Consider the following 23,473-nt stretch of genomic DNA (forward strand, 5'->3'; position numbering starts at 1 on the left):
CAATGATACTCACACAAGGCGATAAATGTTACAATGCAATTATTTGTAGGAAATGTTGCAATGCACTCGAGATACGCTAGCAAAGCTCCACGGGACAGGCACAAGATTGCTCAACTACGGGTGCAGTTAAAGTAAACTTAGACCTTCACTTGATTCTACTAGCACTGCACTTTTCTATTTTTTTGATTTTCTTTTTGTATAACACGCAGCTATGTAGCTCTTTTTGCTTCTTTTCAATTTTTTGTTTTTTTTAATGACTCAACTCCTTGATAACACGGCCAACAGATAATGCAAAGCACCAAAACCCTAAGAGCAGCCTGTCGAGCGGTAAAACTAGTCTCTTCTGGAAAAGTTCCTAGACACTTATATCGTAAGGCTGTGGCTATGTTTTGGACAAACACACTGTATGTTATGTGGACTCGGAGCAACAAAAACTAACTCTAGATGAAAGCGGAAACACAAACCCTAACAATACTAGATGGAAGAAAAAGATACGCAAAAACAACTACGAAAAACAACTAAAACTCGAAATTAGTGCAATCTAAGGCTATGGCAAACCCTAACCCTAACTTTTTATGGCTTTTTCTGGATAGGAAACACTCACACTCAACTATGGGGTGGATTGTGGATGGCTTACCGAGAAACACTGAAATCTGATACCAAGATGATAAGGGGTGGCCCGATCTTCTCAGTAAGCAACGGTGGTGATGATGATCACGGGGCAAACACAGCGGAGATAACTTGATGAAGTGGATGATAACTTGTATGACGCAACGAAATCTCTCGATTGGGCCTTGTCGCCAATGCAACAGCTCTCAACCCTGCAAGAAATTCGCAACTCCACACACTTGCGCACGTAGCTGCCGACCACGAAGCGGTAAGTTGCAACCTTCTAATTCCCAATGGAACAGCAGATCACACAAGACTTTCAGATCTACACCAAATCAAGCAATATGGTGTAGGGATTCAATAGTTTTGCAGAGCAAACAACTAAGAACTAGGGTTTATCTTAAACGTGGTCTAAAGCAACTTTGGGGGCGTCCTGGGCACTTATATAGGCGTCCGGGATGACCTCAGGTCGAAAAAGTACGAAAATAACCAACTCAGAATAGATCTGGTCGAGACAGACTCGCACTCGACCGGTCTGCGGGCCGATCGACCGGGTCTGGGACCGGCCGGTCCGGTTCAAACCGGGCCAGGACCGGGTGTTGACCGGGGGCTGGAAGGGCTTTGCAGTAACCCGCCCGGATGGCATCAGCGTAGCGCCCGGTTGGCGCCGGGTTGGATCCGGCGGGCCGCCCGGTCGGACCGGGCCTGGGACCGGGCGCGCCGGCGTGGTGGCCGGTCTGACCGGATGCTGGACCGGCCTGGACTTTGGCTTCTCCTCTCGCGCATGCCTCCCGTTCCTCCCTCGCGCGTCCATGGGGTGTCTTCATGTCCAGCTCCATGTCTAGGTTCACGTCCATCTTCACGTCCAGCTGCTCGTCTTCTCCTCGTGCGATGCTTGTCTCCTCTTCATACTTGATCATACATAAGTAACAGGACTTAGGCAGTATAAAGTTCTCATCAATCAAAGTATCGTTTAGGAACAAGTTCACCTGTTGTTTAAGTAGCTTCGCACGAGCCCTTGTAATAGGTCCAATCCTAACTTCATTGGACTTGAGCTTCACAGCAGCTTTATCTTCATCTTGCAATGACGGAGGTAGTAGTGTGGTAGGGATGTCCTCATCACTTTAGTCTCGCACGCACGAGCCGCGAGTAAAGACCCCCCTTTAGTCCCGCACCGTGCCACGAGCCAGGACAAAAGGTGGGGTATAAAAGCGCGGCGTATTCCCCGGTCGGTGGAACAGCCCGGGACTTAGCCATTTTCACGCGCGCAAGGAGCAGACAGGACGCCGTCAGGATACCCGACCGCGCCGCCGCTGGCCGTCGCTGCACGCCGCACACGCACGCCGGCCCCACGTGCCTCCGATCCGCGCTACGTCGCCTCCGTCGTCGCCTCGCCATCACCTCCGCCGCACCGCGCCTCCCGCGCACGTCCTCGCCTCGTCGTCGCCTCCACCGCCCGCCGCCACCTCGACCCGCCGCCGGTGAGGCTCATGCAGCCTCCGACCATGTTTATTTTTTGTTTTTTGTTTTTTTATATTTTAGTTGTATATGTTAATTAGTAAATATGTTAGGGTTAGAAGAAATAGATATGTTAGTTTTACATATGAACTATTATTATTAGGAGAAATAGAAATATATATTATTATTAAGAGAAATAGAAATTTTATATAAGTTAGTTTTATATGCAATTTTATAGATGAACTATTATTATCAGGAGAAATAGAAATAGTTGTATTATTACGAGAAATAGAAATCGAAAAATAGAAATACTATTATTCTTTGTTAGAAATATTTAGAGATGGGTTAGAAATATATAGAAATAGAAAATAGAAAACATAGATCTGTTAGTTTTATATATGAACTATTATTATTAGGCGAAATAGAAATAGAAATAGAAATAGATATTATTATTAGGAGAAATAGAAATTTTATATACGTTACTTTTATATGCAATTTTATATATGAACTATTATTATTAGGACAAATAGAAATAGATATAGATATTATTATTAGGAGAAATAGAAATTTTATATATGTTAGTTTTATATGCAATTTTATATATGAAATATTATTATTAGGAGAAATATTATTATTCTTTGATAGAAATATGAAAAATAGAAATACTATTATTCTTTGTTAGAAATATTTAGAGATGGATTAGAAACATATAGAAATAGAAACTTGAAAACATCGGCAACAAATAAGGAGAATGCTAAGATAATAAAATTTTGGACATAATAATTTTGGATGTAAGATGCTAAGATTAATTAGTTTTTGCAAATAGACTGTGATAGGATTATTTTGCAAATACAAATAGGATTATTTTTGCAAAATAGAATGTGATACGATTATTTTGCAAATAGAAATAGGGTTATTTTGCAAATAGAAATATGATTATTTTGAAAAATGATATAGCGTGCATTTTGAAATAACATTGTGCGTATTTTGCAGAAACTATGGATTCACCTAGCAGAGACCTAGCACAGGAAGAAATTCTCGAGGGTATAATCCACGACGCCCCCGATGTTGAACCAGCTGAATCTCCGTCGTCGTATCTGAATCCCTCTAGGGATGGAATGGAGGTCGACCTCCGTGAGGATGAAGCCGACGGCTTCGATGATGGAGAAGGCGATAGCTCCGATGATGGCGAAGGCTATAACTCCGATGATGAAGAAGCCGGTGAGGTATATATATGAAGTTCGGCAATCACTAGTAAATTGGAGGGAGTTGTATATATTGAGTTGTGTACATATAAATTGATGAATGTTTCTTCTCTTAGTCCTCCACATCGAGCAAAGCCTCTGTTAAAATCCTAGGTCCGCCACTGCCTGTATCGCAGCCAAACGTCAAAATCAACATGCACTTTGCTGGCAGATTTAACTGAAAATGCGCCTCTGTTGTCAAAGTGTCAGGCAACAAAATCTTCAGTATTTGGTCTGAGAGGTATGCTCAATATAATCGGAATATCCATAGCTTAAAAATGCTGCATGATCAGTTGCTGATTCCATGAGCCTGTAGCCTCACCCTCATCTAATAGTATTCCACGACCGCAAGTCCTTCGTATCCGAGTCTGTTTCCTAAAAGAAAATCCGCATCTGACTGTTGGATGTTGCTGATTATCCGAGTCTGACTGGCTGTTTGCTAATATCCGAGTCGGGAAGCTACCACGCTAGCTAGCCTACTATAAAGGTACAGGCACGTACCTGCCTTGTTCGTCGTCAAACACCAGCCGTGAGAGCATACAGCAATCAAGCCCCAGAATCGATCATATCACCTCGCGTAGCTCAAGCTGAGGTTAATTCAATCGAGTTGTTCCAAGCCGGCCGAACGAGATGAACATACGCGCAGTTATACCTCAGGGCATGGCATCTCGCAAGATCATCCTGGCAGTGCTTTTCCTGCTGTTATTGTTCATCTTCCCGGCAATTGCCTTTGCATTTACAGGCGGCATGCATACAGAGTCCGTGCACCGCAGACTAGGAGAGAGGAGCGTCAAGGCCGATACGCTAAGCAACAGACCTGTCCAGCGACATCGCAAACTTGGTCAAGAGACCAAGCCTCCTCCGGACGCCGAGTTCAACGTGGTTAGCTACGGAGCCGTTGGCGATAGCAAAACTGATGACACCCCGGCGTTTCGGAAAGCCTGGGCCGCGGCCTGCTCATCGTCTAAGCCAGCCACCATGTTGGTTCCGAAGGAGAAGGAATTTCTTGTCAAGCAGACCACCTTCTCGGGGCAGTGCAAGTCGAGCGTCAGATTCAAGCTCGACGGAATGTTGGTAGCTCCCGAACGATCATCTTGGCCGAAGGAGAACATGAATAAGTGGATTATGTTTAACAACGTTGATAAGCTAACCGTGTCGGGCGAAGGGACTATGGACGGGAAAGGTGAAGTATGGTGGAAGAACTCGTGCCGAATCGACAAGAACCTCAAGTGTACAGAGGCCCCCACGGCGTTGTTGCTCAGCAAGTGCAATCACTTGAAGGTAGAAAATATCAGGCTCTTAAACAGCCAACAAATGCATATGTCCGTCGAAGATTGCAAGGACGTAGTTCTAAAGCATATCACGATTGTTGCGCCCGGAGACAGCCCTAATACCGATGGCATCCACATTGCCCGCACAAAGGATATACAAGTCATGGATTGCAACATTAAAACTGGAGATGATTGCATGTCTATCGAGACCGGAACTGAGAACTTGTACGCCTCAAAGATAACATGCGGCCCGGGTCATGGAATCAGCGTCGGAAGCTTAGGTGACAAAAATTCTGAAGCTCGTGTTTCCAACATAACTATCAACAAAGCACACCTTATTGGCACGACGAATGGTGCACGCATAAAGTCGTGGCAAGGAGGAAAGGGATATGCCAAGGACATCACATTTGAGGATATCATCATGGACAAGGTCAAGAATCCAATAATCATTGACCAAAATTATTGCTATATGGATGATCCTTTGCAGCCCAAGGCATGCAAGAAACAAACTTCGGCGGTGGAGCTAAGTAATATCCAGTTCAAGAATATAAGAGGCACGAGTGGAACAAAAGAGGCTATCAAGCTAGACTGCAGCGACACCATCCCATGCCATGATCTAGTGATGCAGGATGTAAAACTTACCTTTAGCGGGCATGGCAAAGGTGCTACAAGTACATGCAAGAACGCTAAGCTAAAGAAATCGGACAATGTCATTCCAAAAACATGCTGATTATGCGACATGGCTGATGTAGAGGTTGCCTTTTGTATTTGATTTTCCTTCATTTAGGTTGTTTCTTGATTTGATCTTTCATACTTGTAAAATTAGATAGCCTCTTGTACAGCCAGAAGATAGGATTGATATTTTTTTTGTACTGCAATTGCTACTTTTATAATATAGCATACATGTCACGTGTGAGTTTTTTAATTACAAATTTTTATTTACATGCTTTGTTTAGCTGCGACCACAACCATATATCGACTTCACGGGTTAAATTAGTAGCAGGATGCGTGTGGTTCATACTGTCATGTTTGTGCTGCGAGGACCAGTTTGTGCTCACACTGATAAGTACAGCAGTGCTTCAATTGAAAGTATTCCGTGTCCAAAAAAGGAATTGTTTAGGACAATGAATCAAGGATGCTTGAATGAACCAAGATACATTTTTAACTAGATTATACTTGGAATATTACCAGATTGTCAGTTTTTAAATGTATCTTATTGGACTCGTGGGCGTTGGGTACGTAGAGATTTAAATGTATCGTGGAGCTGTATTTTTTGGGTTGTGTAAGCATGTTCCAGCCCTAACCCTCCCGCACCCCAACCCTAACCCTCCCGCACCCCACCTTCCGCCGCCGCCGCCGGTAGCGCCGCCGGGGCAAAGTCCCTCGGGGCGTGGCGGCGGCGGGGGCCCTTCCTCATCGCAGCGTGGGGAACGGCGGCCGGATCCCACCTCCTCAACGCATGGCGGAGCAGGCGCGCGGTTGGGATGGGCGACAGCGGCGGCGGTCCTCCTCCCGTCCGCTGTACCCTGGCGGACCGGCCGGCGCGGTTGGGATGGGCGGCGCTGCGGTTTCCCTCCTCCCGTCGGCTCTCCGTAGCACTCCGGCCGGGGCTGGTGGTGGGCGGCGGCCAGGCCCTCGGTCTGCGCCATGTCATCCACCCCCGCCTCTCGTCGGTGCGTGGAGGCGATCTCGGGATTCTCCGCGACACGAGGGCGCCCGGGGCAGCAGCCTTGGGTTCGACGGAGGAGGTGGCCTCTTCTTCACCGGAGAGGGTCGGCCTGCGGTTGATGGTGGTGGATCTTTGACCTATCACCGCGATCCGGCTGAGCATGGAAGCCGACGATGGTGTCGCCGGTGGAGGGTTGGGTTGGCCTAGCCCAGGATGGTCGCCGACGTGGGGGTCCGACCTGAATAAAGGCGGCGGTCCTAGGGCCTCTCTTGCGTGAAGAGGAGGATCTACCGGAGGCCTGGACTCGTGATCTAGCCGGTGGGTTGAGTTCCGGAAGGCTCCGCCGGCGAATGTAACAGTGCTTTGCCTGGATTTTGCTGGATCGGAGGTATTCGGTCGTGCGCACCCATGCGTTTATTCCGACCGTTTGGTTCTGGAGGGAGCGGCGCGAAGCTCTTTTTACGTGTTGACATCAAGTGACTATGGATCCATGATGAAAGTCGGAAGAAGAGAATTTCATGAAGGCCGAGAGGAGGACTAACTAAGGGAGGTTCAAGTCTCCGCGCTGTTGAGGGGCTTGCTTGGTGTTCCGGGCTTCACAGCAGCGGTATGAAAGTGGGGGCGACAACACAGGTGAAGTGCAGAGTCCTACCTTTCAGGATGAAAACCCAAGGTCTGGGCTTAACTGGTTGTGTCTGGCAATGACATTGGTGGAGTCATTGTTTTGAGAGCGGGGACTATCTTCAGGATGAAAACCTAAGATCTTTGATCGGGCGACGACGGTGTTTGAGCACTGTTCCCTTCTTGGAGGCGTCATTTTTTTGGAGAGTCTGTAATTCAGGTGTTGTAATGGGGGTGGATGTATTGTTGTTGTTAGGCCCGAGATAAAAGGATCCCTTCGAAAGAATTGACCGAGGAGCCGTATGAGGTGAAAATCTCATGTACGGTTCTGTAAAGGGACAGTAAGGGTGACTTATCTGTCGACTTTTCCACTATCAACCCCAAAAAACCCAACTCTGCCTTACGTAAAGTTGCCAGAGTACGATTAACCTCTGGATTTGAAATCACTCGGAACTTTTGTTTCTTAGTTTTCTTTTCCTTTTTTTGGCCGTGTGCATCCGTAGTGATATTAGGGTGGTGCGTTGTTGCAGAGGCTGGGGGTAATTAGTATCTCTTGATATTAATATATTCCCTTTATCGAAAAAAAATGTTCCAGCCCTAAACAGTTAGCTACTGTTTGAGTGTATTAGAGTAAGAGCATGTGAGCGTGCAATCGAGGGATTTTTTGATTTTCATATTTTCTTCTCACCACAGTCCAGAACCGAAAATAGGTTACACTGTAACTCAGTTTACGAAGCTCAATGCAATTGAACTTCAGTACAGTAGTGTATATGTCCAACACAGGGAATCCCCTCCTTGGCAATCGATCGCTCAAGCGATCAGTTTCGGTCAGCGCGGAGTGCTCGCGCGGAAGCGCGAATCAATTCCCTTTTTTGTCTCGTACTGTTTAATTACGTTCACATGCAAATGTGTGTTCACACTAACAGCTCACGTACACATGCATATGTGTGTTCACACTAACAGCTCATGTTCACACTTGCATGTTGCATACAACCAAGAGCGTTCATACTACATGCATGCATAAACTATCTCATGGGTTTGCATTTAATGAACCAACTTTTCAGCACTAGCTCTCACAAGTTTCTGCATGCATGCACGTTCTTTTTTTCAGCACAAGGCGGACTCTCAATTCTTTTTTTTTTTGCAATTCCCTTTTGACAATTCTCTTTTTTTGCAATTCCCTTTGTGTTGTTATTTCGTACGGTAATTCATGTTTTTTCGATTAATTTTTATAATTCCCTTTTTCGGGCTAGTGGTTTTTAAGGGGGGAAATAACGGGTGGGGAGATCCACTTGCAACTCAAATGAACTACCACTTGCTACTCAAATTAAGTACTATTGTTTAAGTTGTAAGCTAACAAAAGTTGCTAAAATATTCTAAATTAAATTTACCGTTGATAAATAATGGGGCACCGGGTTGATAACTTGTAAACAAAAAAGAGTCCCTACATATTTTAAATTAAATTAAATTTTTAGGGTTGATATTTATTTATTTTTATCATTGATAAATAGCGGGTCACCGGGTTGATATCTTGTAAATTAAAAGAGACTCGCTAAATATTTCTAAATGAAATATGTTTTAGGGTTATTATTTATTTATATTTACCGTTGATAAATAACGAGGCATCAGATTGATAGCTTGTAAAATAAATAAAATATTCGCTAAAATATTCTAAATGAAATACTTTTTATGGTTGGTAGTTATTTATAATTACCATTGATAAATAACGGGGCATCGGGTTGATAATTTGTAAACTAAAAAAGTCGCCAAAATATTCAAAATAAAATTAGATTTTTAGGGTTGGTAGTTATTTATATTTACTGTTGATAAATAACAGGACACCGGGTTGATAGCTTCTAAACTAAAAAAATCGCTAAACTATTTCAAATAAAATTAACTTTGGGGTTGATAATTTTATATATTCGTCGTTGATCACTCAAGTACGGAGGGGTTGATTATTCAGATAGAGAGGGTTGATAACTTTTAGCCCGAAAAAAAGTTTCTCGAAACATATCAACATGGGTGCTAGTTTTGAAGATCTCATCGAGACAGATTTATTGGTGAAAACGAATCTTAATTTGGAGTTGTCGTTTGAAAGTTAAAACGTTTTGAATTTACAAATTTGAAAAAGATTCCGCTGACATCAGCATATTCGTCTATTTGTGCGTACATGCGAGAACTTTCACTCAATAGCTCTACACTAGGTTGATAATTTTATATATTTACCGTTGATCACTCAAGTACGGAGGGGTTGATTATTCAGATAGAGAGGGTTGATAACTGTTAGCCCGAAAAAAAGTTTCTCGAAACATATCAACATGCATGCTAGTTTTGAAGATCTCGTCGAGACGGATTTATTGGTGAAAACGAATCTTAATTTGGAGTTGTCGTTTGAAAGTTAAAACGTTTTGAATTTATAAATTTGGAAAAGATTCCGCTGACATCAGCATATTCGTCTATTTGTGCATGCATGCAGAACTTTCCCCGATAGCCTACTGCCGAGGTTGATAATTTTATATATTTACCGTTGATCACTCAAGTACGGAGGGGTTGATTATTCAGATAGAGAGGGTTGATAACTTTTAGCCCGAAAAAAAGTTTCTCGAAACATATCAACATGGGTGCTAGTTTTGAAGATCTCGTCGAGATGGATTTTTTGGTGAAAGCGGATCTTAATTTGGAGTTATCGTTTAAAAGTTAAAACGTTTTGAATTTTCAAATTTGGAAAAGATTCCGCTGACATCAGCATGATTCGTCTATTTATGCATGAATGCGAAGCTTTCACTAAATAGCTTGCACTAGGGTTGATAATTTTATACATTTACCGTTGATCAGCTGAAGTACGGAGGGTTGATTATTCAAATAGAGAGGGTTGATAACTTTTAGCCAGAAAAAAAGTTTGTCGAAACATATTAATATTGGTGCTAGTTACGAAGATCTCGTCGAGACGGATTTATTGGTGAAAACGAATCTTAAATCGAAGCGTTCATTTGAAAGATAAATCATTTTAAACAATGGTTTTACGCTACATATATTCTACAGGTGACCCTAAATTTGCATGCGGTGATTAGCCATGCTAATTAGGAATGCACGTGACGCGGGGAGAGAGAAGAAAAGGTGGTCCATCCCATGCATGCCTTCTACTTTTTGTCATGCTAACTTGCATGCATTGATTATTAACATTAATTACATGAAAGAAGAGACATGCACTATGTGAAAGCTACCTGTCAGAAAGGAAAACACGGTTTTTCCTAATTAGGCTGTCGGAAACCGATCGCCCCTTAAGAATCTGGCGCGCGAGCGCCAGCTAGGGACGCCCCCAACAATCCACCTGAGTAATGATCTCAGAAACAACTTGTTGGGAGATCTAATAGATTTTAGTTTATCGTTGTTAATAGAAGTCAAGGTGGCTACTCCTCATTTGTGCGGCAACAATATCTATGATTGAACGCGACATCAGCCTCCCTTGTTAGTTGCCTAAAGCATGATTGCAATTATGCTTAATGATTAATGAAAAACTTTTAATTGGTAGGAAAAGAAAATCTTCCCTGATTCAAAAGGTGACATTAACCACATTTGCATATTTGCCAACATTCTTATACTCCCCCCATTTTCAATTAGTTTACTCCATTTATCTAGACGCGTTTGTTAACTTTCATATCTAGATAAAATGGAATCAATTAATATGAATCGAAGTTGGAGGGAAGTATGGAAATCTCCCACCCAGAATATACAACCTCAAAGAAATCATTATTGACTCCTAATAGCATACCCCACTTTGACCGTCTGAAAGAACAACCAACCAGAAAAAAAACTATGTCTCCCTCTGAGATCAGTAAAACAACTTTTCTTAGTTTCTCGAATGCCTATCATAGTAAGTAGATCCATTGGCGTATTTTCCGTTTATCTCTGTTTAGATTGTTGATACATGTATCGACTTTGAGAAATCCGTGAAGACTTGTAATAAGTTTTGTACTGTGACTTGGCTACTTTTCAATAATAAAAAAAGCCCGTATGCATCTATTCGATGTAGAGGCAGGGGCTGATCTCTATTTCGGAAAAAAAAAATATAGTAAGTAGTAGTAACAACCTACTACTGCGAAATCTAATAAACTTTAGTTTATCTTTGTGAATAGAGTGGATGCCTATTTATGTGCGGCAACAATATGTATGATTGAGCGCGACATCATCCTTGGTAGAGCATCTCCAATCGCCTATACCTCCATAGAAGCGTCGGATCGGTCGTTTAGGGGCGTCGCAGATTGGTGCCGTATTTGGGACGTATTTGGAAACGTCTGTTCCTAGCCACATTCCCCAACCGGCGCATACAAGAAAAAATCTACAAAAAATATGTTCTTATTCAAATGTTGTTATATTTTACAAAGTCGAATGAAAAATGCCTAAATTGAAATTAAACCTGGCCTACTACCATCGGTTGGGGCATGAGACGGCCCAACCTCGTCGTCGTTTTTTCCGGTGTTTGTTTCCGTGCCGCCCGCTATGCCAGCTCTCTTGCCCGCCTTGCCACCCTTGCCTCGCTGATGGTGCAACATCCCCGCCGGAGTCACTGGAACATCCCTGCAACGTTGTACCATCATCGCCGCCCTCCACTGACGGGAGGCCTCATATTGGTTCAACAACGCTGCTTCGCCGCCGGCGTTCTCGGTGCTTCGTCGAGCGTTGAGCTCGAGGTTCCTCTGCCACTCAGCTCCCATGAGGAGTCGAGGCTCCACCGTCGCCACCTACTCGGCGAAAATGTCAGTGATGCGGTGAAGGGTTGCCTCGTTGACCACCTCGCGGTTATAGTTGACATCCTCAAGCTTCTACGAGGACTTGAAGGAGACGTGCATGGCCTCCTGCTCCAGGTCCGACGGCTCCGGCATGTTGCTACATTCCTCCTCCATATCGTTGCTAGTCTGGTCCTCCTCGCTCCAGTCCTCCTCCATCGACTGCTCCGCCGCAAGCTCCACCGCAAGCTCTGCCCCTTCCTCGCGTTTAGTGTATGCGTCGAACTTCGCAAACTCCAGCCATGTCGTTGACGCCAAACTCGGGCTCGGACTGAGGCGTCGCAGGTTCCGTCAAGGACAAAGGCGGAGGTGGTGGCGACAGAGGTGTCATCCTATGTCCATTGCGGCTGAGCATAGAGTAGGTCATGGCATGGCGGCGCAACATTTTCGTGGAGGTGGAGGGTCTTGTTCTATGGTGGCGCTTGTGGTGGTGACTAGGGAGGAAGGCAACTTTTTATAGACGTAGGCGGAACGTGAAGCAGCGGTGAAAGGGCGGGAACATGAGGAGAGAAGAGGAGAAAGGGCGTGAAGACGTGGTGCGGCATACATCAACGCTGCCGCATGGAGAAGGCGTCGTGACGACGAGAGGTATCGCTTGCCTCTGCCTCGAAAACCATGCTACCATTATGAAAAGTCTGCCATGGACGGTTTACGCTGATGACATGGTGGGCCCGCCGCTTGCCACGTCGCACCTACGTTGCATCTGGCACACCCACAATGACCCCTGTGTAGCAGGGACGGGCTTGGGGTGCCGCACAAGGTATTGCATCGGGCCAGATCGAAACAATATTTGTGGCACGTGGCTTGGCCCGGTTTTAAGTGTCCGGCTCCCGACACGAGTGGTGATGCTCTTAGTTCCCTAAATCATGATTGTAATCCTCCTTTATGATTAGTGAAAAGCTTCTGATCGGAAGAAAAAAAATTACCAAAATCATCGCGTGAGAGCTATTCTATCCGGCGTCGCCCCCCCCCCTCCCCTCCCGCTCCCGTCGCCCCTCCCCCCCCCCCCTCGAGGCGGCAGGCGGCGGATCTGCTCTTCCCTGCGCGCGAGGCGGACCGACGGGGTGGTTCCTGACCTGGCGGCGGCGAAGTTCGGCGGTGCTGCTCGGCCGCTGCAACTCGGGCCGTGCTCTGGCCGGCCTTCTGGTCGCGGCGGTGGCGCATCGGCGCGCGTCTCTGGACGCTCCCGCGCGTCGGGCAAACTCATCGGGGCGGGTTTCGCCCGCGCGGTGGCGCGGCGTGGTGGTCCCTGGCTGGCGCAGCTCTCTACTACGACCGCCGGTGCTGGTGGTGCGGCACCTCGCGCGTCGGCCGGTCGCCGGTGGCTGCTGCTGACGGCTAGGGTTTGGCTGGATCTGGGCTTGTGGGCCGCCGCTGCATGTCGGGGCGGACGATGCGGGCCTCGGACGTGGCGGTGGCATGGCCGCCGACAATGGTGGGGGGCTCAGGTGTTTGGCGGCCAGATCTGGGCCTGAGGGCCAGATCTGGTCCGGGCGGTCCTGGTCGGGATCTGGGTGGTCTGTGGGTGCGTTTTTGCGCCTGCGTTTGGAAACCCTCCAACATCGTGCCTCCATTGTTCCTCCCCGTCTGTGCTTGGTCTATTAGGTATAGATCTGGCGGCTTCTTCGCCTGTTTGCGTCGGTGCCCCTCCGTCTTTGGTTGGGCGTTTCCGATGTTGGCGGGCTCTCCTAGGGTAGGGTCCCTGGGCCAGCGCGTGCTCGCCGTGGTCGGCAGCATGTCCTGGGCTACAGCTGATTTCGTGGCTGTGGTCTCTCCCTCCGACCCTCAAGGTCGCGCTAGTGCAGGTTTGGCATTTGCGTTCTTTCTGCGGTAGACTCTAGTTGGGGCTAGGTCTTAGTGTGGCTTAGGTTGGAGGTGCGGGCAGCGAGCTCTGATTTGTTCGCTCTACGGCCTCGCGACGGCGACCAGATTTCTGTCCCGGTGAGATCTTAGCGAAAGCTACGCATGGCCTCGCCATTGCCGGTGATGGCGTCACCTTTCAGGTGTCGTTCCCTTGTTGAAGGCATCCCGATGATGATCCCCTATTTCGAAATGTTGGATACCGTCCCTCCGCCTCATTTTGTTCCCTTTGGTGGACCCACTTCGGGGAAGCTTCTCTTGTAGTGTCTTGTGGATCACCCTTTGATCTCTCGCTGGTGTCCCAGCCCTCTCACCTTATCGGCATGGATGCTTATACACGGTCTTGCTTCGGTAGCTGACGTCCCGCCTAGTGCCTTGGGGGGCTTTGCTAGGTCGGCGTCTGGTCGTAGTTTTGGCTGGTGTGCTTATCACAATGCCATTGGAAGATGTTGTGTTACTGGTCTGGACCTAGCCCGAGCTCGGGAGGGGGGTGGTGGTTCGGGGTCTGGGTGAAAGCTTTGCAGGACCTCGGTCTCTGCCGACGACGATGATGCACTCGCGCACCATGCACCTTCTTGAAGGCGTCGCCGCAAGATCCCCCCTCCTTTGGATCCTCAAGCTCTGCTCGGCTGCTGGCCCGTCGTCGTGTCTCCCACAGTCCCACGGGTTACTGCTTTGGTGCGTAGGAGGTTTGTTGGCGTGGACAAGGACGTGCTTGCTCCGGTGCAACAGAAGACAAGGCTCGCTTAACCGGGCGCTTAGTGGCGTTCTCTTTGTGTTGTCTTTTGTTATTGGTTTTCGGTTTGCGCTTGGCGCATGTGTGTGTTGTAGCTGTTGGTGTAACTCCTGGCCAGTTGATGGCTTCGTTAATTCAAAGTCGGGCTCATTTCGAGCCTTTCGTCTAAAGAAATAAAATTCTTCCCTAATTCAACGAAGGTGACATTGCCATATTATAACCCTAAGACTCAACGTCTAGTTGATTAACGGCGTTGTTGGGCCCAACTTCTCCCTGAGCCTTCATCGCAATGCTTAATTGAGGCAATTTGTAAGAATCTCAAGAAAACCAAAAAGTACTAGTACTAGTATTCGACGACCGCAAGTCTTTAATCCGAGTCCAGTCTTCTTCCTAAATGAAATTCCGAGTCTGATTGTATGTTTCTGAATATCCGAGTCGGGAAGTTACCACGCTAGCTGGCCTACTATAAAGGTACAGGCACGCACCTGCCTTATTCATCGTCAAACACCAGCCGTGAAAGCATACAGCAATTAAGCTCCAGAATCGATCGTATCTCCTCGCGTAGCTCAAGCTGAGGTTAATTCAATAGAGTTGTTCCAGCCCGGCCGAACGAGATGAACATACGCGCAGTTATACCTCGGGGCATGGCATCTCGCAAGGTCGTCCTGGCAATGCTTTTCCTGCTGTTATTGTTCATCTTCCCGGCAATTGCCTTTGCATTTACAGGCGGCATGCATACAGAGTCCATGCACCGCAGACTGGGAGAGAGGAGCGTCAAGGCCGATACGCTAAGCCACAGACCTGTCCAGCGACATCGCAAACTTGGTCAAGAGACCAAGCCTCCTCAGGACGCGGAGTTCAACGTGGTTAGCTACGGAGCCGTTGGCGATGGCAAAACTGATGACACCCCGGCGTTTCGGAAAGCCTGGGCCGCGGCCTGCTCATCGTCTAAGCCAGCCACCATGTTGGTTCCGAAGGAGAAGGAATTTCTCGTCAAGCAGACCACCTTCTCGGGGCAGTGCAAGTCGAGCGTCAGATTCAAGCTCGACGGAACGTTGGTAGCTCCCGAACGATCATCTTGGCCGAAGGAGAACATGAATAAGTGGATTATGTTTAACAACGTTGATAAGCTAACCGTGTCGGGCGAAGGGACTATGGACGGGAAAGGTGAAGTATGGTGGAAGAACTCGTGCCGAATCGACAAGAACCTCAAGTGTACAGAGGCCCCCACGGCGTTGTTGCTCAGCAAGTGCAATCACTTGAAGGTAGAAAATATCAGGCTCTTAAACAGCCAGCAAATGCATATGTCCGTGGAAGATTGCAAGGACGTAGTTCTAAAGCATATCACGATCGTTGCGCCCGGAGACAGCCCTAATACCGATGGCATCCACATTGCCCGCACGAAGGATATACAAGTCATGGATTGCAACATTAAAACTGGAGACGATTGCATGTCTATCGAGACTGGAACTGAGAACTTGTACGCCTCAAAGATAACATGCGGCCCGGGTCACGGAATCAGTGTCGGAAGCTTAGGTGACAAAAATTCTGAAGCTCGTGTTTCCAACATAACTATCAACAAAGCACACCTTATTGGCACGACAAATGGTGCACGCATAAAGTCGTGGCAAGGAGGAAAGGGATATGCCAAGGACATCACATTTGAGGATATCATCATGGACAAGGTCAAGAATCCAATAATCATTGACCAAAATTATTGCTATATGGACGATCCTTTGCAGCCCAAGGCATGCAAGAAACAAACTTCGGCGGTGGAGCTAAGTAATATCCAGTTCAAGAATATAAGAGGCACGAGTAGAACAAAAGAGGCTATCAAGCTAGACTGCAGTGACACCATCCCATGCCATGATCTAGTGATGCAGGATGTAAAACTTACCTTCAGCGGGAAAGGCAAAGGTGCTACAAGTACATGCAAGAACGCTAAGCTAAAGAAATCATACAATGTCATTCCAAAAACATGCTGATAATGTGACATGGCTGATGTAGAGGTTGCCTTTTGTATTTGATTTTCCTTCATTTAGGTTGTTTTTTGCTTTGATCTTTCATACTTGTAAAATTAGATAGCCTCTTGTACAGCCAGAAGACAGGATTGATATTTTTTTGTACTGCAATTGCTACTTTTATAATATAGCATACATGTCACGTGTGAATTTTTTAATTACAAATTTTTATTTACATGCTTTGTTTAGATGCGAGCACAACCATATATCGACTTCACGGGTTAAATTAGTAGCAGATGCGTGTGGTTCATGTCATGTTTGTGCTGAGAGGACCAGTTTGTGCTCACACTGATAAGTGCAGCAGTGCTTCAATTGAAAGTATTCGGTGTCCAAAAAAGGTGTTGTTTAGGACAATGAATCAAGGATGCTTGAATGAACCAAGCTACAGTTTTAACTAGATTATACTTGGAACGTTACCAGATTGTCAGTTTTTAAATGTATCTTATTGGACTCGTGGGCGTTGGGTACGTAGAGATTTAAATGTATCGTGGAGCTGTATTTCTTGGGTTGTGTAAGCATGTTCTAGCCCTAAACAGTTAGCTACTGTTTGAGTGTATTGGAGTAAGAGCATGTGAGTTTCATATACACTCTATTTTCAGAACGTGCAATCGAGGGATTTTTTTATTTTCATAACTCAGTTTACGAAGCTCAATGCAATTGAACTTCAGTACAGTAGTGTATATCTCCAACAATCCACTTGAGCTGTTACTGAGTAATGATCTCAGAAACAACTTGTTGGGAGATCTAATAGATTTTAGTTTACCGTTGTTAATAGAGGTCAAGGTGGCTACTCATTTGTGCGGAAACAATATTTATGATTGAGACATCAGCCTCCCTTGTTAGTGGCCTAAGGCATGATTGCAATTATGCTTAATGATTAATGAAAAAAATTGATTGGTAGGAAAAGAAAAGCTTCCCTAATTCAATGAAGGTGACATTAACCACATTTGCATATTTGTTATGCCACCGAAGCTTCACGAAATAATAATCGATATATTCTTCAAAAGAGAAGAGCAGTAGCTGAAAAGAACGCCAAAAAAAGGAACTTAAGCATATGTACATTGGACTGGTACTCAAGTATACAGTTACAAACGTCAAAACTGAGATAACCTAATGCCGTAAAAAATTATATATCTAGCTGCAGGGGACTCTTGCACATCAATAAGACATGTGTGATTAACTCCCGGTAAAAAAATCAATTTATTCCCAAGAATTAGATCTAAACCTACTCATAGTCAAAAGTATACAAATCATGGTACAGAGGAGTCTCCAAGCTTTGGGGAAAAGCTACAGGAAACGACCTCTTAAGCCTTTTCTACTAAGAAAAAAGATGAACCGAAAATTATGAAGGGACCTTCAAGTAAGTTGCAAGCTATACCCGCTATATATAGAACCTTCTCAGTTTCTTGATCTAGCAATCTTTGATATCACAAGGCAATATACAGAAATGAAACTTTCTTCGTACAAGCTTGCCAAGACCAACACAATCTACTTTGTGAGTTGGCAAGGAAGGTATCAGCAAAGATAGGTCCCACCACAGTTGTCAAAGAAATAACCCCCATCAGTCGTCATCCTCTGAATCTGCATTATGATGAAATTCAGTAACTTAAACGATCAGAACTAATGAAAACCCTAGGTTACTATAGTTTGGTCCAACAGCAATTCAAATCTCTTTCTCTGATTATTAGGATGGAAGGAGTCTCCCAAAGGGTGTACTAGAGCCACTTGCCATAAAGGCAATCTGATCAATGTTTGTGAATGTCCTATTCAAGCAACTAGCCAAAATTGAAATGTGGGGTTTTTATTTAATTATATATGACATATGGGTATCCCTACTGGTTTTCCCTCTTTTCATTTTAAAACGTAGGGCTCTCCTGTTTCATGTAGAAATGGCCAACAAGGTTACAATTTATCTTTTCTGGAAGGGGAGGGGGCAATGCAAATTTACAAGGAAATAAAAAAAAGTATATAGATTATCAGCATACAATCACTTAGGACAGAAATGGGTGAATGAAATCATCAACAAGCGATTGCACCAAAGAAAATAATTCTTACCTGATCGAACATCCTCCCCAACTTTTCCCTTATTATTCAATTGTCTCATTATCATTAAAAATATGAGTTTCCCCCAATACATATGAAACACAAGCAATGTGAGAAGCATTGTGTTAAAAATGTAGTACAAGGTCGTTGGGAATCTATCCAGCTTCCTCAAGGATATGATGGACTGGTAGCTGGCATTGTAAGAACAAGAATGGTAAGTTTGAACCTCATAACCTATTAAGAATACCAGAAATTGTTAGAGAAAGAGCAACAAACCTTGAGGTTTTGATTATCCAAAATGGGAAGTAAATCAGACGCAATAGGAGCCAGGATAGAGCAAAAAGCCCAAAAAACAAGCTAGCTGCTAGTTCTTTTTCTGTGTACTTGCACAATTTGGCAGTCTCAAGGAACACATCACTCGCGTCATGCAAAGCAAGAATAATTGTCCCGATTCGAAAAAATCTGCAGAAAGCGTAACTTCATTTGTCTTAGAGCTGTGTTGAAATGTTGATCTCACTTGATACTATAGAAGTCAATTATACCCATAAATGCTCATACAAAAGAAAAGGTGGAAAAAGAAACCAATGCAGTACAGTGTGCATAGTTATTTCAGAAATATTTATGTACTGTAACTATTGTGATATGATATAGCTGCGCTGCAAGGTAAAAGGCTAAATTACAAGCAGTGGACTATCTTATGTTCTAACGAAGCACGATGATTATCTATGTAGTATAACATGGCATGACCAGCCTGCAGGTACAAGAGGTTATAAAACATTCGTCATATCAACAGCAAGCTTGGAATTAATCTATCATTGCCATTGCATTCTGCTTTCCAATTTATATTTTTTTTATGTAATCACATTTGTTTGTCAGGATATTCAAGGTCAAACCAGTATGCAACTGAATGATCAAAATAATCGTCAGACTTCAGTGCACACTGTACGGTCATTGAATTCTTGTGGATTTGTATGTATAATGACCAACAGGCCGCAAATAGGAAACATCTACAGTTGAAATCCAGAAAAGACGCTATCAGAGGCTCAATAAAGGTTTACCCAGTCAGAAATGCATATCCAATAAGAACAGATGTTACTACATGATGAGACATCATCACAGCAAAATCTTTTCTGCGTGTTTCCCAAGCAATAAGAGCAAAAATGCTGTAGATATAAAACCCACACTGGCACATGTAGAAAAGTCTCAACGAGGACCTGAGAGACCAAAAAAACATATATATTAGATTAAAGGGAAAAATATCACTTCATTTCAAAGAACAGGTTGAATAGTTCCAAACTAACAATATGCACCGGGAGTGTATCAAAATGAGAATTCCTGTTAGTATATGTGAAAATTTTAAACTCCGAGCCATTTGATCTGTGTGACAATGAACACAGGGATGATTTCCGAGCATCGCACGGTCACAAAAATGATAGAACAGCATCCTGACTTTGCATTTTCCCCTCTAAAGCTAATTTATTATGGCTACAGCTGGTAATGGGTGAAGTTAAGTACGATTACATTATCAAGGTAAGAAAGCTATTAGAAATCACATGTCAAAGAATTATTAAAATGAAATGGGCTCAGTAAAGTATGTGGTTGCTAGCAACATATTTTTTGCAACTTGTATGCATGCTGTGGAATATTCTGAAATTTGCAGGTTTGAATACATTTAGAGGAGAATATATTGCAAACAAAACAAGTTACTTCTTCTCAAGTTCTAAGAGATTTGCGGGACCAAGTGATGTATCACTGCAAAAAACTCACTGTAACCCCCAGTAAGCTCAGAAACATATACAAGTAGAGATTGCACTCACGGAATGGGTTGACTCGGCCAGCCATCGAAGTACTGCATTGTGTCTAACGACCACGGTTCCTGCTTTATTATCAAGAGGACCCACGCCTGGACAGAAGCATAGTACGTGAGCTTCCAAGTAGACTCTGAGAACTTGACAATCTTTGCTTGCCTGGCCTCATCATTCGCCAACTTTGAAGCCTTGCTAGTGAAAAGGTACACCGCCAACGGCTGAAATGATATATGGACAGAAAATGAGACGTGAATGTCAGATTGACAGGTAATCGGGGATGTAAGAAACTGTTCGTGCTGAGGTTTCAGAAGAAAAAAACTGGGCAGGAACTACAGTAATAAAGCAGAGATAACCTATGACTATCAGTTCCTCTGGAGGGAGGATATATAAACACAAAATAATTATATTATTCAGTGGAGATAACATACTTGCATGTGGATTTAACGCAATGAATCCGAAACTGGCGGTAAAAATCCGGCGCAGTAGTGCGTCATTGTTTCGATAAAAGGTGCAGTAACGCGTCATGTACAGAGCTGTTAAAGTACGGAGTGGTTGGTCTAAACATGAGTTTACCGGCGAGTGGTTGAGCCAGCCGAAGGCATGAGAACACGAGCAAGGTCACACTCAGATAGTCAGATGATACTAAGTTCAGTAGTACGGGCAAAGGGAAACCACATTGATCCCAGAGAGCAGATACAAGTAACATGGCATTAATGAGGCGCGTCTGCATCATATGCGCACGGGTGATTCCTTAAGTTAGCCGGATCACATTGATCAGTTACGAGTTTATACTAGTCCGTATTTTATATTCGCGAGGCAAGCGGCTATGGATTCACGGCAACATCAACGAGCATGGAGCAGCAGCAGGCACCACCCAGACCCAGCGCGGCGAGAGATCCCGCGGAACCCGACACGAATCTGGGCGGGCGAGGAGGAGGAGGTGATTCCGTACCTTGTAGACGAGGCGGTCGAGGACGAAGCGGGCGCAGAAGAAGCCGAGGGAGAAGAGCAGCGTGAGCGGGAAGAAGGAGGCCGCGTCCGGGCCGCGGATCGCCATACTCCGCGGCGGCGCCGCCACCGGCACCGGGCACGGCGAGGCTCGCCGGCGCGCGCGCACGCGGATAATGTGATGGGGGTTGGATTGGGTTCGGGAGCGCGGGCGGGCGGGCGGTTGGGGAGGGGGAGCGAGAGGCCCAGGCGGACGCGCAGTGTTCCTTCCCTCGCAGGAGTGTTTCTATAGAATCTCGGGCCGCCGGTGGAGCAAGGGAGGAGGAGGAGGACGATGCGTGTGACGGCGCGGGCGGGCGTGCGGGACGGGATCTCTTCACTTGTGGTGTCTCTGTCTCTCTGCTCACCGTCGGAGCAGATTTCCTTTTTTCCTTAAATTTATTGCCAGATCAAATCGGGTGATAGGATTTGATTACGAGTCAACCAGCTAGGGCATCTTGCTGAACTGATCAAGACTCCTGTCGAGAATTGATGGCCACCTCCAAAGAATGTTGGCCGGAGGCTGCTCTGCTCTCGCTGTCGCCACACCTCAACACGTTCGCTTGCAATTTACTTCGGCACACCTCAATTTATTTGCAAGCGAACCATCGATATGTATGTACCTATGATGCAGTTTATTTGTAGAACCTTCTTCTCCCTGTCTACAGGTGACACTCAGAAACTTGTTTTGTCTAGAATGTCATCATACCAACGCTATAACTAGTTTGTTTGCCATTCCACCACACTTATTCGGCTCACGCTCTTTGTGTTGCGTGTTGGTTTGCGTACACGAATTGTCCATGATGTATTCTCATTATTCGGGGTACTATCAAGTTGCAGAGTTCAGGGTTTTCCATTTTTAAAGAAAAATAATACTAATATCTAAAGCGGTTTTTTTCCGATCACTTGAGGACACATCAAGCTGTGACGTGGTATCTGTTAAGCTTCATACACTAACCAACCGATCTAATAGAAAGAGCTAAGCAATACACTTATATAGTTTAACAGTATCCCCGTCTCCTTTTCCGCTACCTCGCGATCCCCTCCCCCTCCCCCTCCCCCTCCGATCTCCCACATTGGTACGAAAGAGCCCTTGTCCCACCTCCCGCATCACACAACCCACCACCCAAGTTGGCGCCAGAAAGGTTGCGGCTGGTTGTGGTAGAGAAGGTATTGGCGAGCAAGAAACTTAGGGACTAGGGTGTGAAGCGTTCACTGGCGCCGGAGACGGATGGGTGGCGATGCAGCTTTGAGGTGGGGTCGAGGGGCGGCAAAGCATTGGTACAGGTGAAGCATTGAGGAGGGATGGTTTTTCCTCCTTTTCGGAGGACGGCAGTGCTCCTCCCTCTCATCTTCTTCTTCCTCTCATCTCCTTCCTCTACTCTTCTTCTCCCCCTTCATCCAGGCATCTACAGGAGTGGTCCGAATTTCGACCGTGGACATTGTCACCTAGAAGATTGCAGCTGATGATATTGCATAAAACTACAATACGGGTTATCCAGGTAAATAGAGAGCGCAGATATATTACAATTGATCAATAGGATTAGCTCAAGTTAAAAGGAATAAAGAGGCATCTTCACTGGAGCCCCCAAGTAAGCATCTGACAAACAGCAGCGGATGGGTCGGTTTGGGGGCGCCTGCACACGCTACCGCACATTTGGTCGCGTCTGCCCACAGGAACCGAGCCATCACATGTGTGGACAGATGTCGTTGATGTGTGGGGAAGCGTCAGTTCCTGCCTGGGGAACAGGCGAAGTGGGCGTGTGTGGCCGTGCTTGCTAGACCCCATGTTGGCCCCTACCAGTCAGGTCTGGCGTGAAGTGCTAGACAAAGTTTTGGGTCACTCCCACTACCGATAGTATATTGAAGGCGCCAGTGTGGGAGATCACTTTCGGGTGGATGCGCCAGTAGACCTATTGGGGGAATTTGGCGGTGCCAGAGGAGATGCTCAAATATACTAGCCAAACCGTTGTTATTTCCTGACTTCTTTCCTATGAAACAAGTTCATGACAAAACTTATCATGATGCCTACCAACATTGGAAACTTTAGTCTCCATGTCGCCACTGAGAAGATGTCAGACTTATTAAGTAGAAAATAGAGAGGGAGAGACACCAGCCGGGTCACTTGACCCTCACCCTCTCTTTCTGACACCCCAACCGTACGTGCAGTGCAATTGCCCTACTTCCATCTGCTCCGCTCGTTGTTGCCGTCCCATCCGCCGCCGTTGTACCCCTTTCTCTCTCTTTCCTCTCTGCTACCCCTTTCTGAATAATTATCAAAATCACAATTTGTTTGAACCGTGTTTCTATGTTACTGATATCTTTTAAACAAGTTCAAAATTTAAAAAGATCTTAATTC

At 45.6% G+C, this 23,473-nt stretch overlaps 3 protein-coding genes across 3 annotated transcripts; 2 read left to right on the forward strand and 1 right to left on the reverse strand.

The window, feature by feature from the left end:
* Nucleotides 1–3,065: 3,065 nt before the first annotated feature.
* On the forward strand, nucleotides 3,066–5,312 carry LOC124647456 (polygalacturonase ADPG1-like). Its single transcript, XM_047187400.1, has 3 exons — nucleotides 3,066–3,288; nucleotides 3,484–3,552; nucleotides 4,054–5,312. Exons 1-3 carry the CDS (start codon nucleotides 3,066–3,068, stop codon nucleotides 5,310–5,312), a joined length of 1,551 nt encoding a protein of 516 aa, XP_047043356.1.
* Nucleotides 5,313–14,899: 9,587 nt separating this feature from the next.
* Nucleotides 14,900–16,240, forward strand: LOC124647457 (polygalacturonase ADPG1-like). The gene has a single exon (XM_047187401.1). The coding sequence runs from the start codon at nucleotides 14,900–14,902 to the stop codon at nucleotides 16,238–16,240; it is 1,341 nt and encodes a 446-aa protein (XP_047043357.1).
* Nucleotides 16,241–17,438: 1,198 nt separating this feature from the next.
* Nucleotides 17,439–21,184, reverse strand: LOC124708234 (ASC1-like protein 3). The gene is made up of 6 exons (XM_047239923.1): nucleotides 21,080–21,184; nucleotides 20,137–20,345; nucleotides 19,378–19,533; nucleotides 18,596–18,781; nucleotides 18,332–18,510; nucleotides 17,439–17,857 (listed from the first exon to the last, which is right to left on the reverse strand). Exons 1-6 carry the CDS (start codon nucleotides 21,182–21,184, stop codon nucleotides 17,838–17,840), a joined length of 855 nt encoding a protein of 284 aa, XP_047095879.1. The 3' UTR covers nucleotides 17,439–17,837.
* Between the last annotated feature and the right edge of the window lie 2,289 nt (nucleotides 21,185–23,473).

Source organism: Lolium rigidum, chromosome 4 (assembly GCF_022539505.1).
Source record: "Lolium rigidum isolate FL_2022 chromosome 4, APGP_CSIRO_Lrig_0.1, whole genome shotgun sequence".
NCBI classification, from domain to species: domain Eukaryota; kingdom Viridiplantae; phylum Streptophyta; class Magnoliopsida; order Poales; family Poaceae; genus Lolium; species Lolium rigidum.

Bases quoted from the DNA above. Each gene is read 5' to 3' on its own strand.
- LOC124647456 (XM_047187400.1), top strand. From the start codon at position 3,066: ATGGATTCACCTAGCAGAGACCTAGCACAGGAAGAAATTCTCGAGGGT. The intron at 3,289-3,483 runs GTGAGGTATATA...CTTTGCTGGCAG, and splicing joins CTCCGATGATGAAGAAGCCG to ATTTAACTGAAAATGCGCCT. The intron at 3,553-4,053 runs GTATGCTCAATA...TTGCATTTACAG, and splicing joins TTCAGTATTTGGTCTGAGAG to GCGGCATGCATACAGAGTCC.
- LOC124647457 (XM_047187401.1), top strand. From the start codon at position 14,900: ATGGCATCTCGCAAGGTCGTCCTGGCAATGCTTTTCCTGCTGTTATTG.
- LOC124708234 (XM_047239923.1), bottom strand. From the start codon at position 21,184: ATGGCGATCCGCGGCCCGGACGCGGCCTCCTTCTTCCCGCTCACGCTG. The intron at 20,346-21,079 runs GTACGGAATCAC...ATATCATTTCAG, and splicing joins TCGACCGCCTCGTCTACAAG to CCGTTGGCGGTGTACCTTTT. The intron at 19,534-20,136 runs GTGAGTGCAATC...TTGGTCTCTCAG, and splicing joins TGGCCGAGTCAACCCATTCC to GTCCTCGTTGAGACTTTTCT.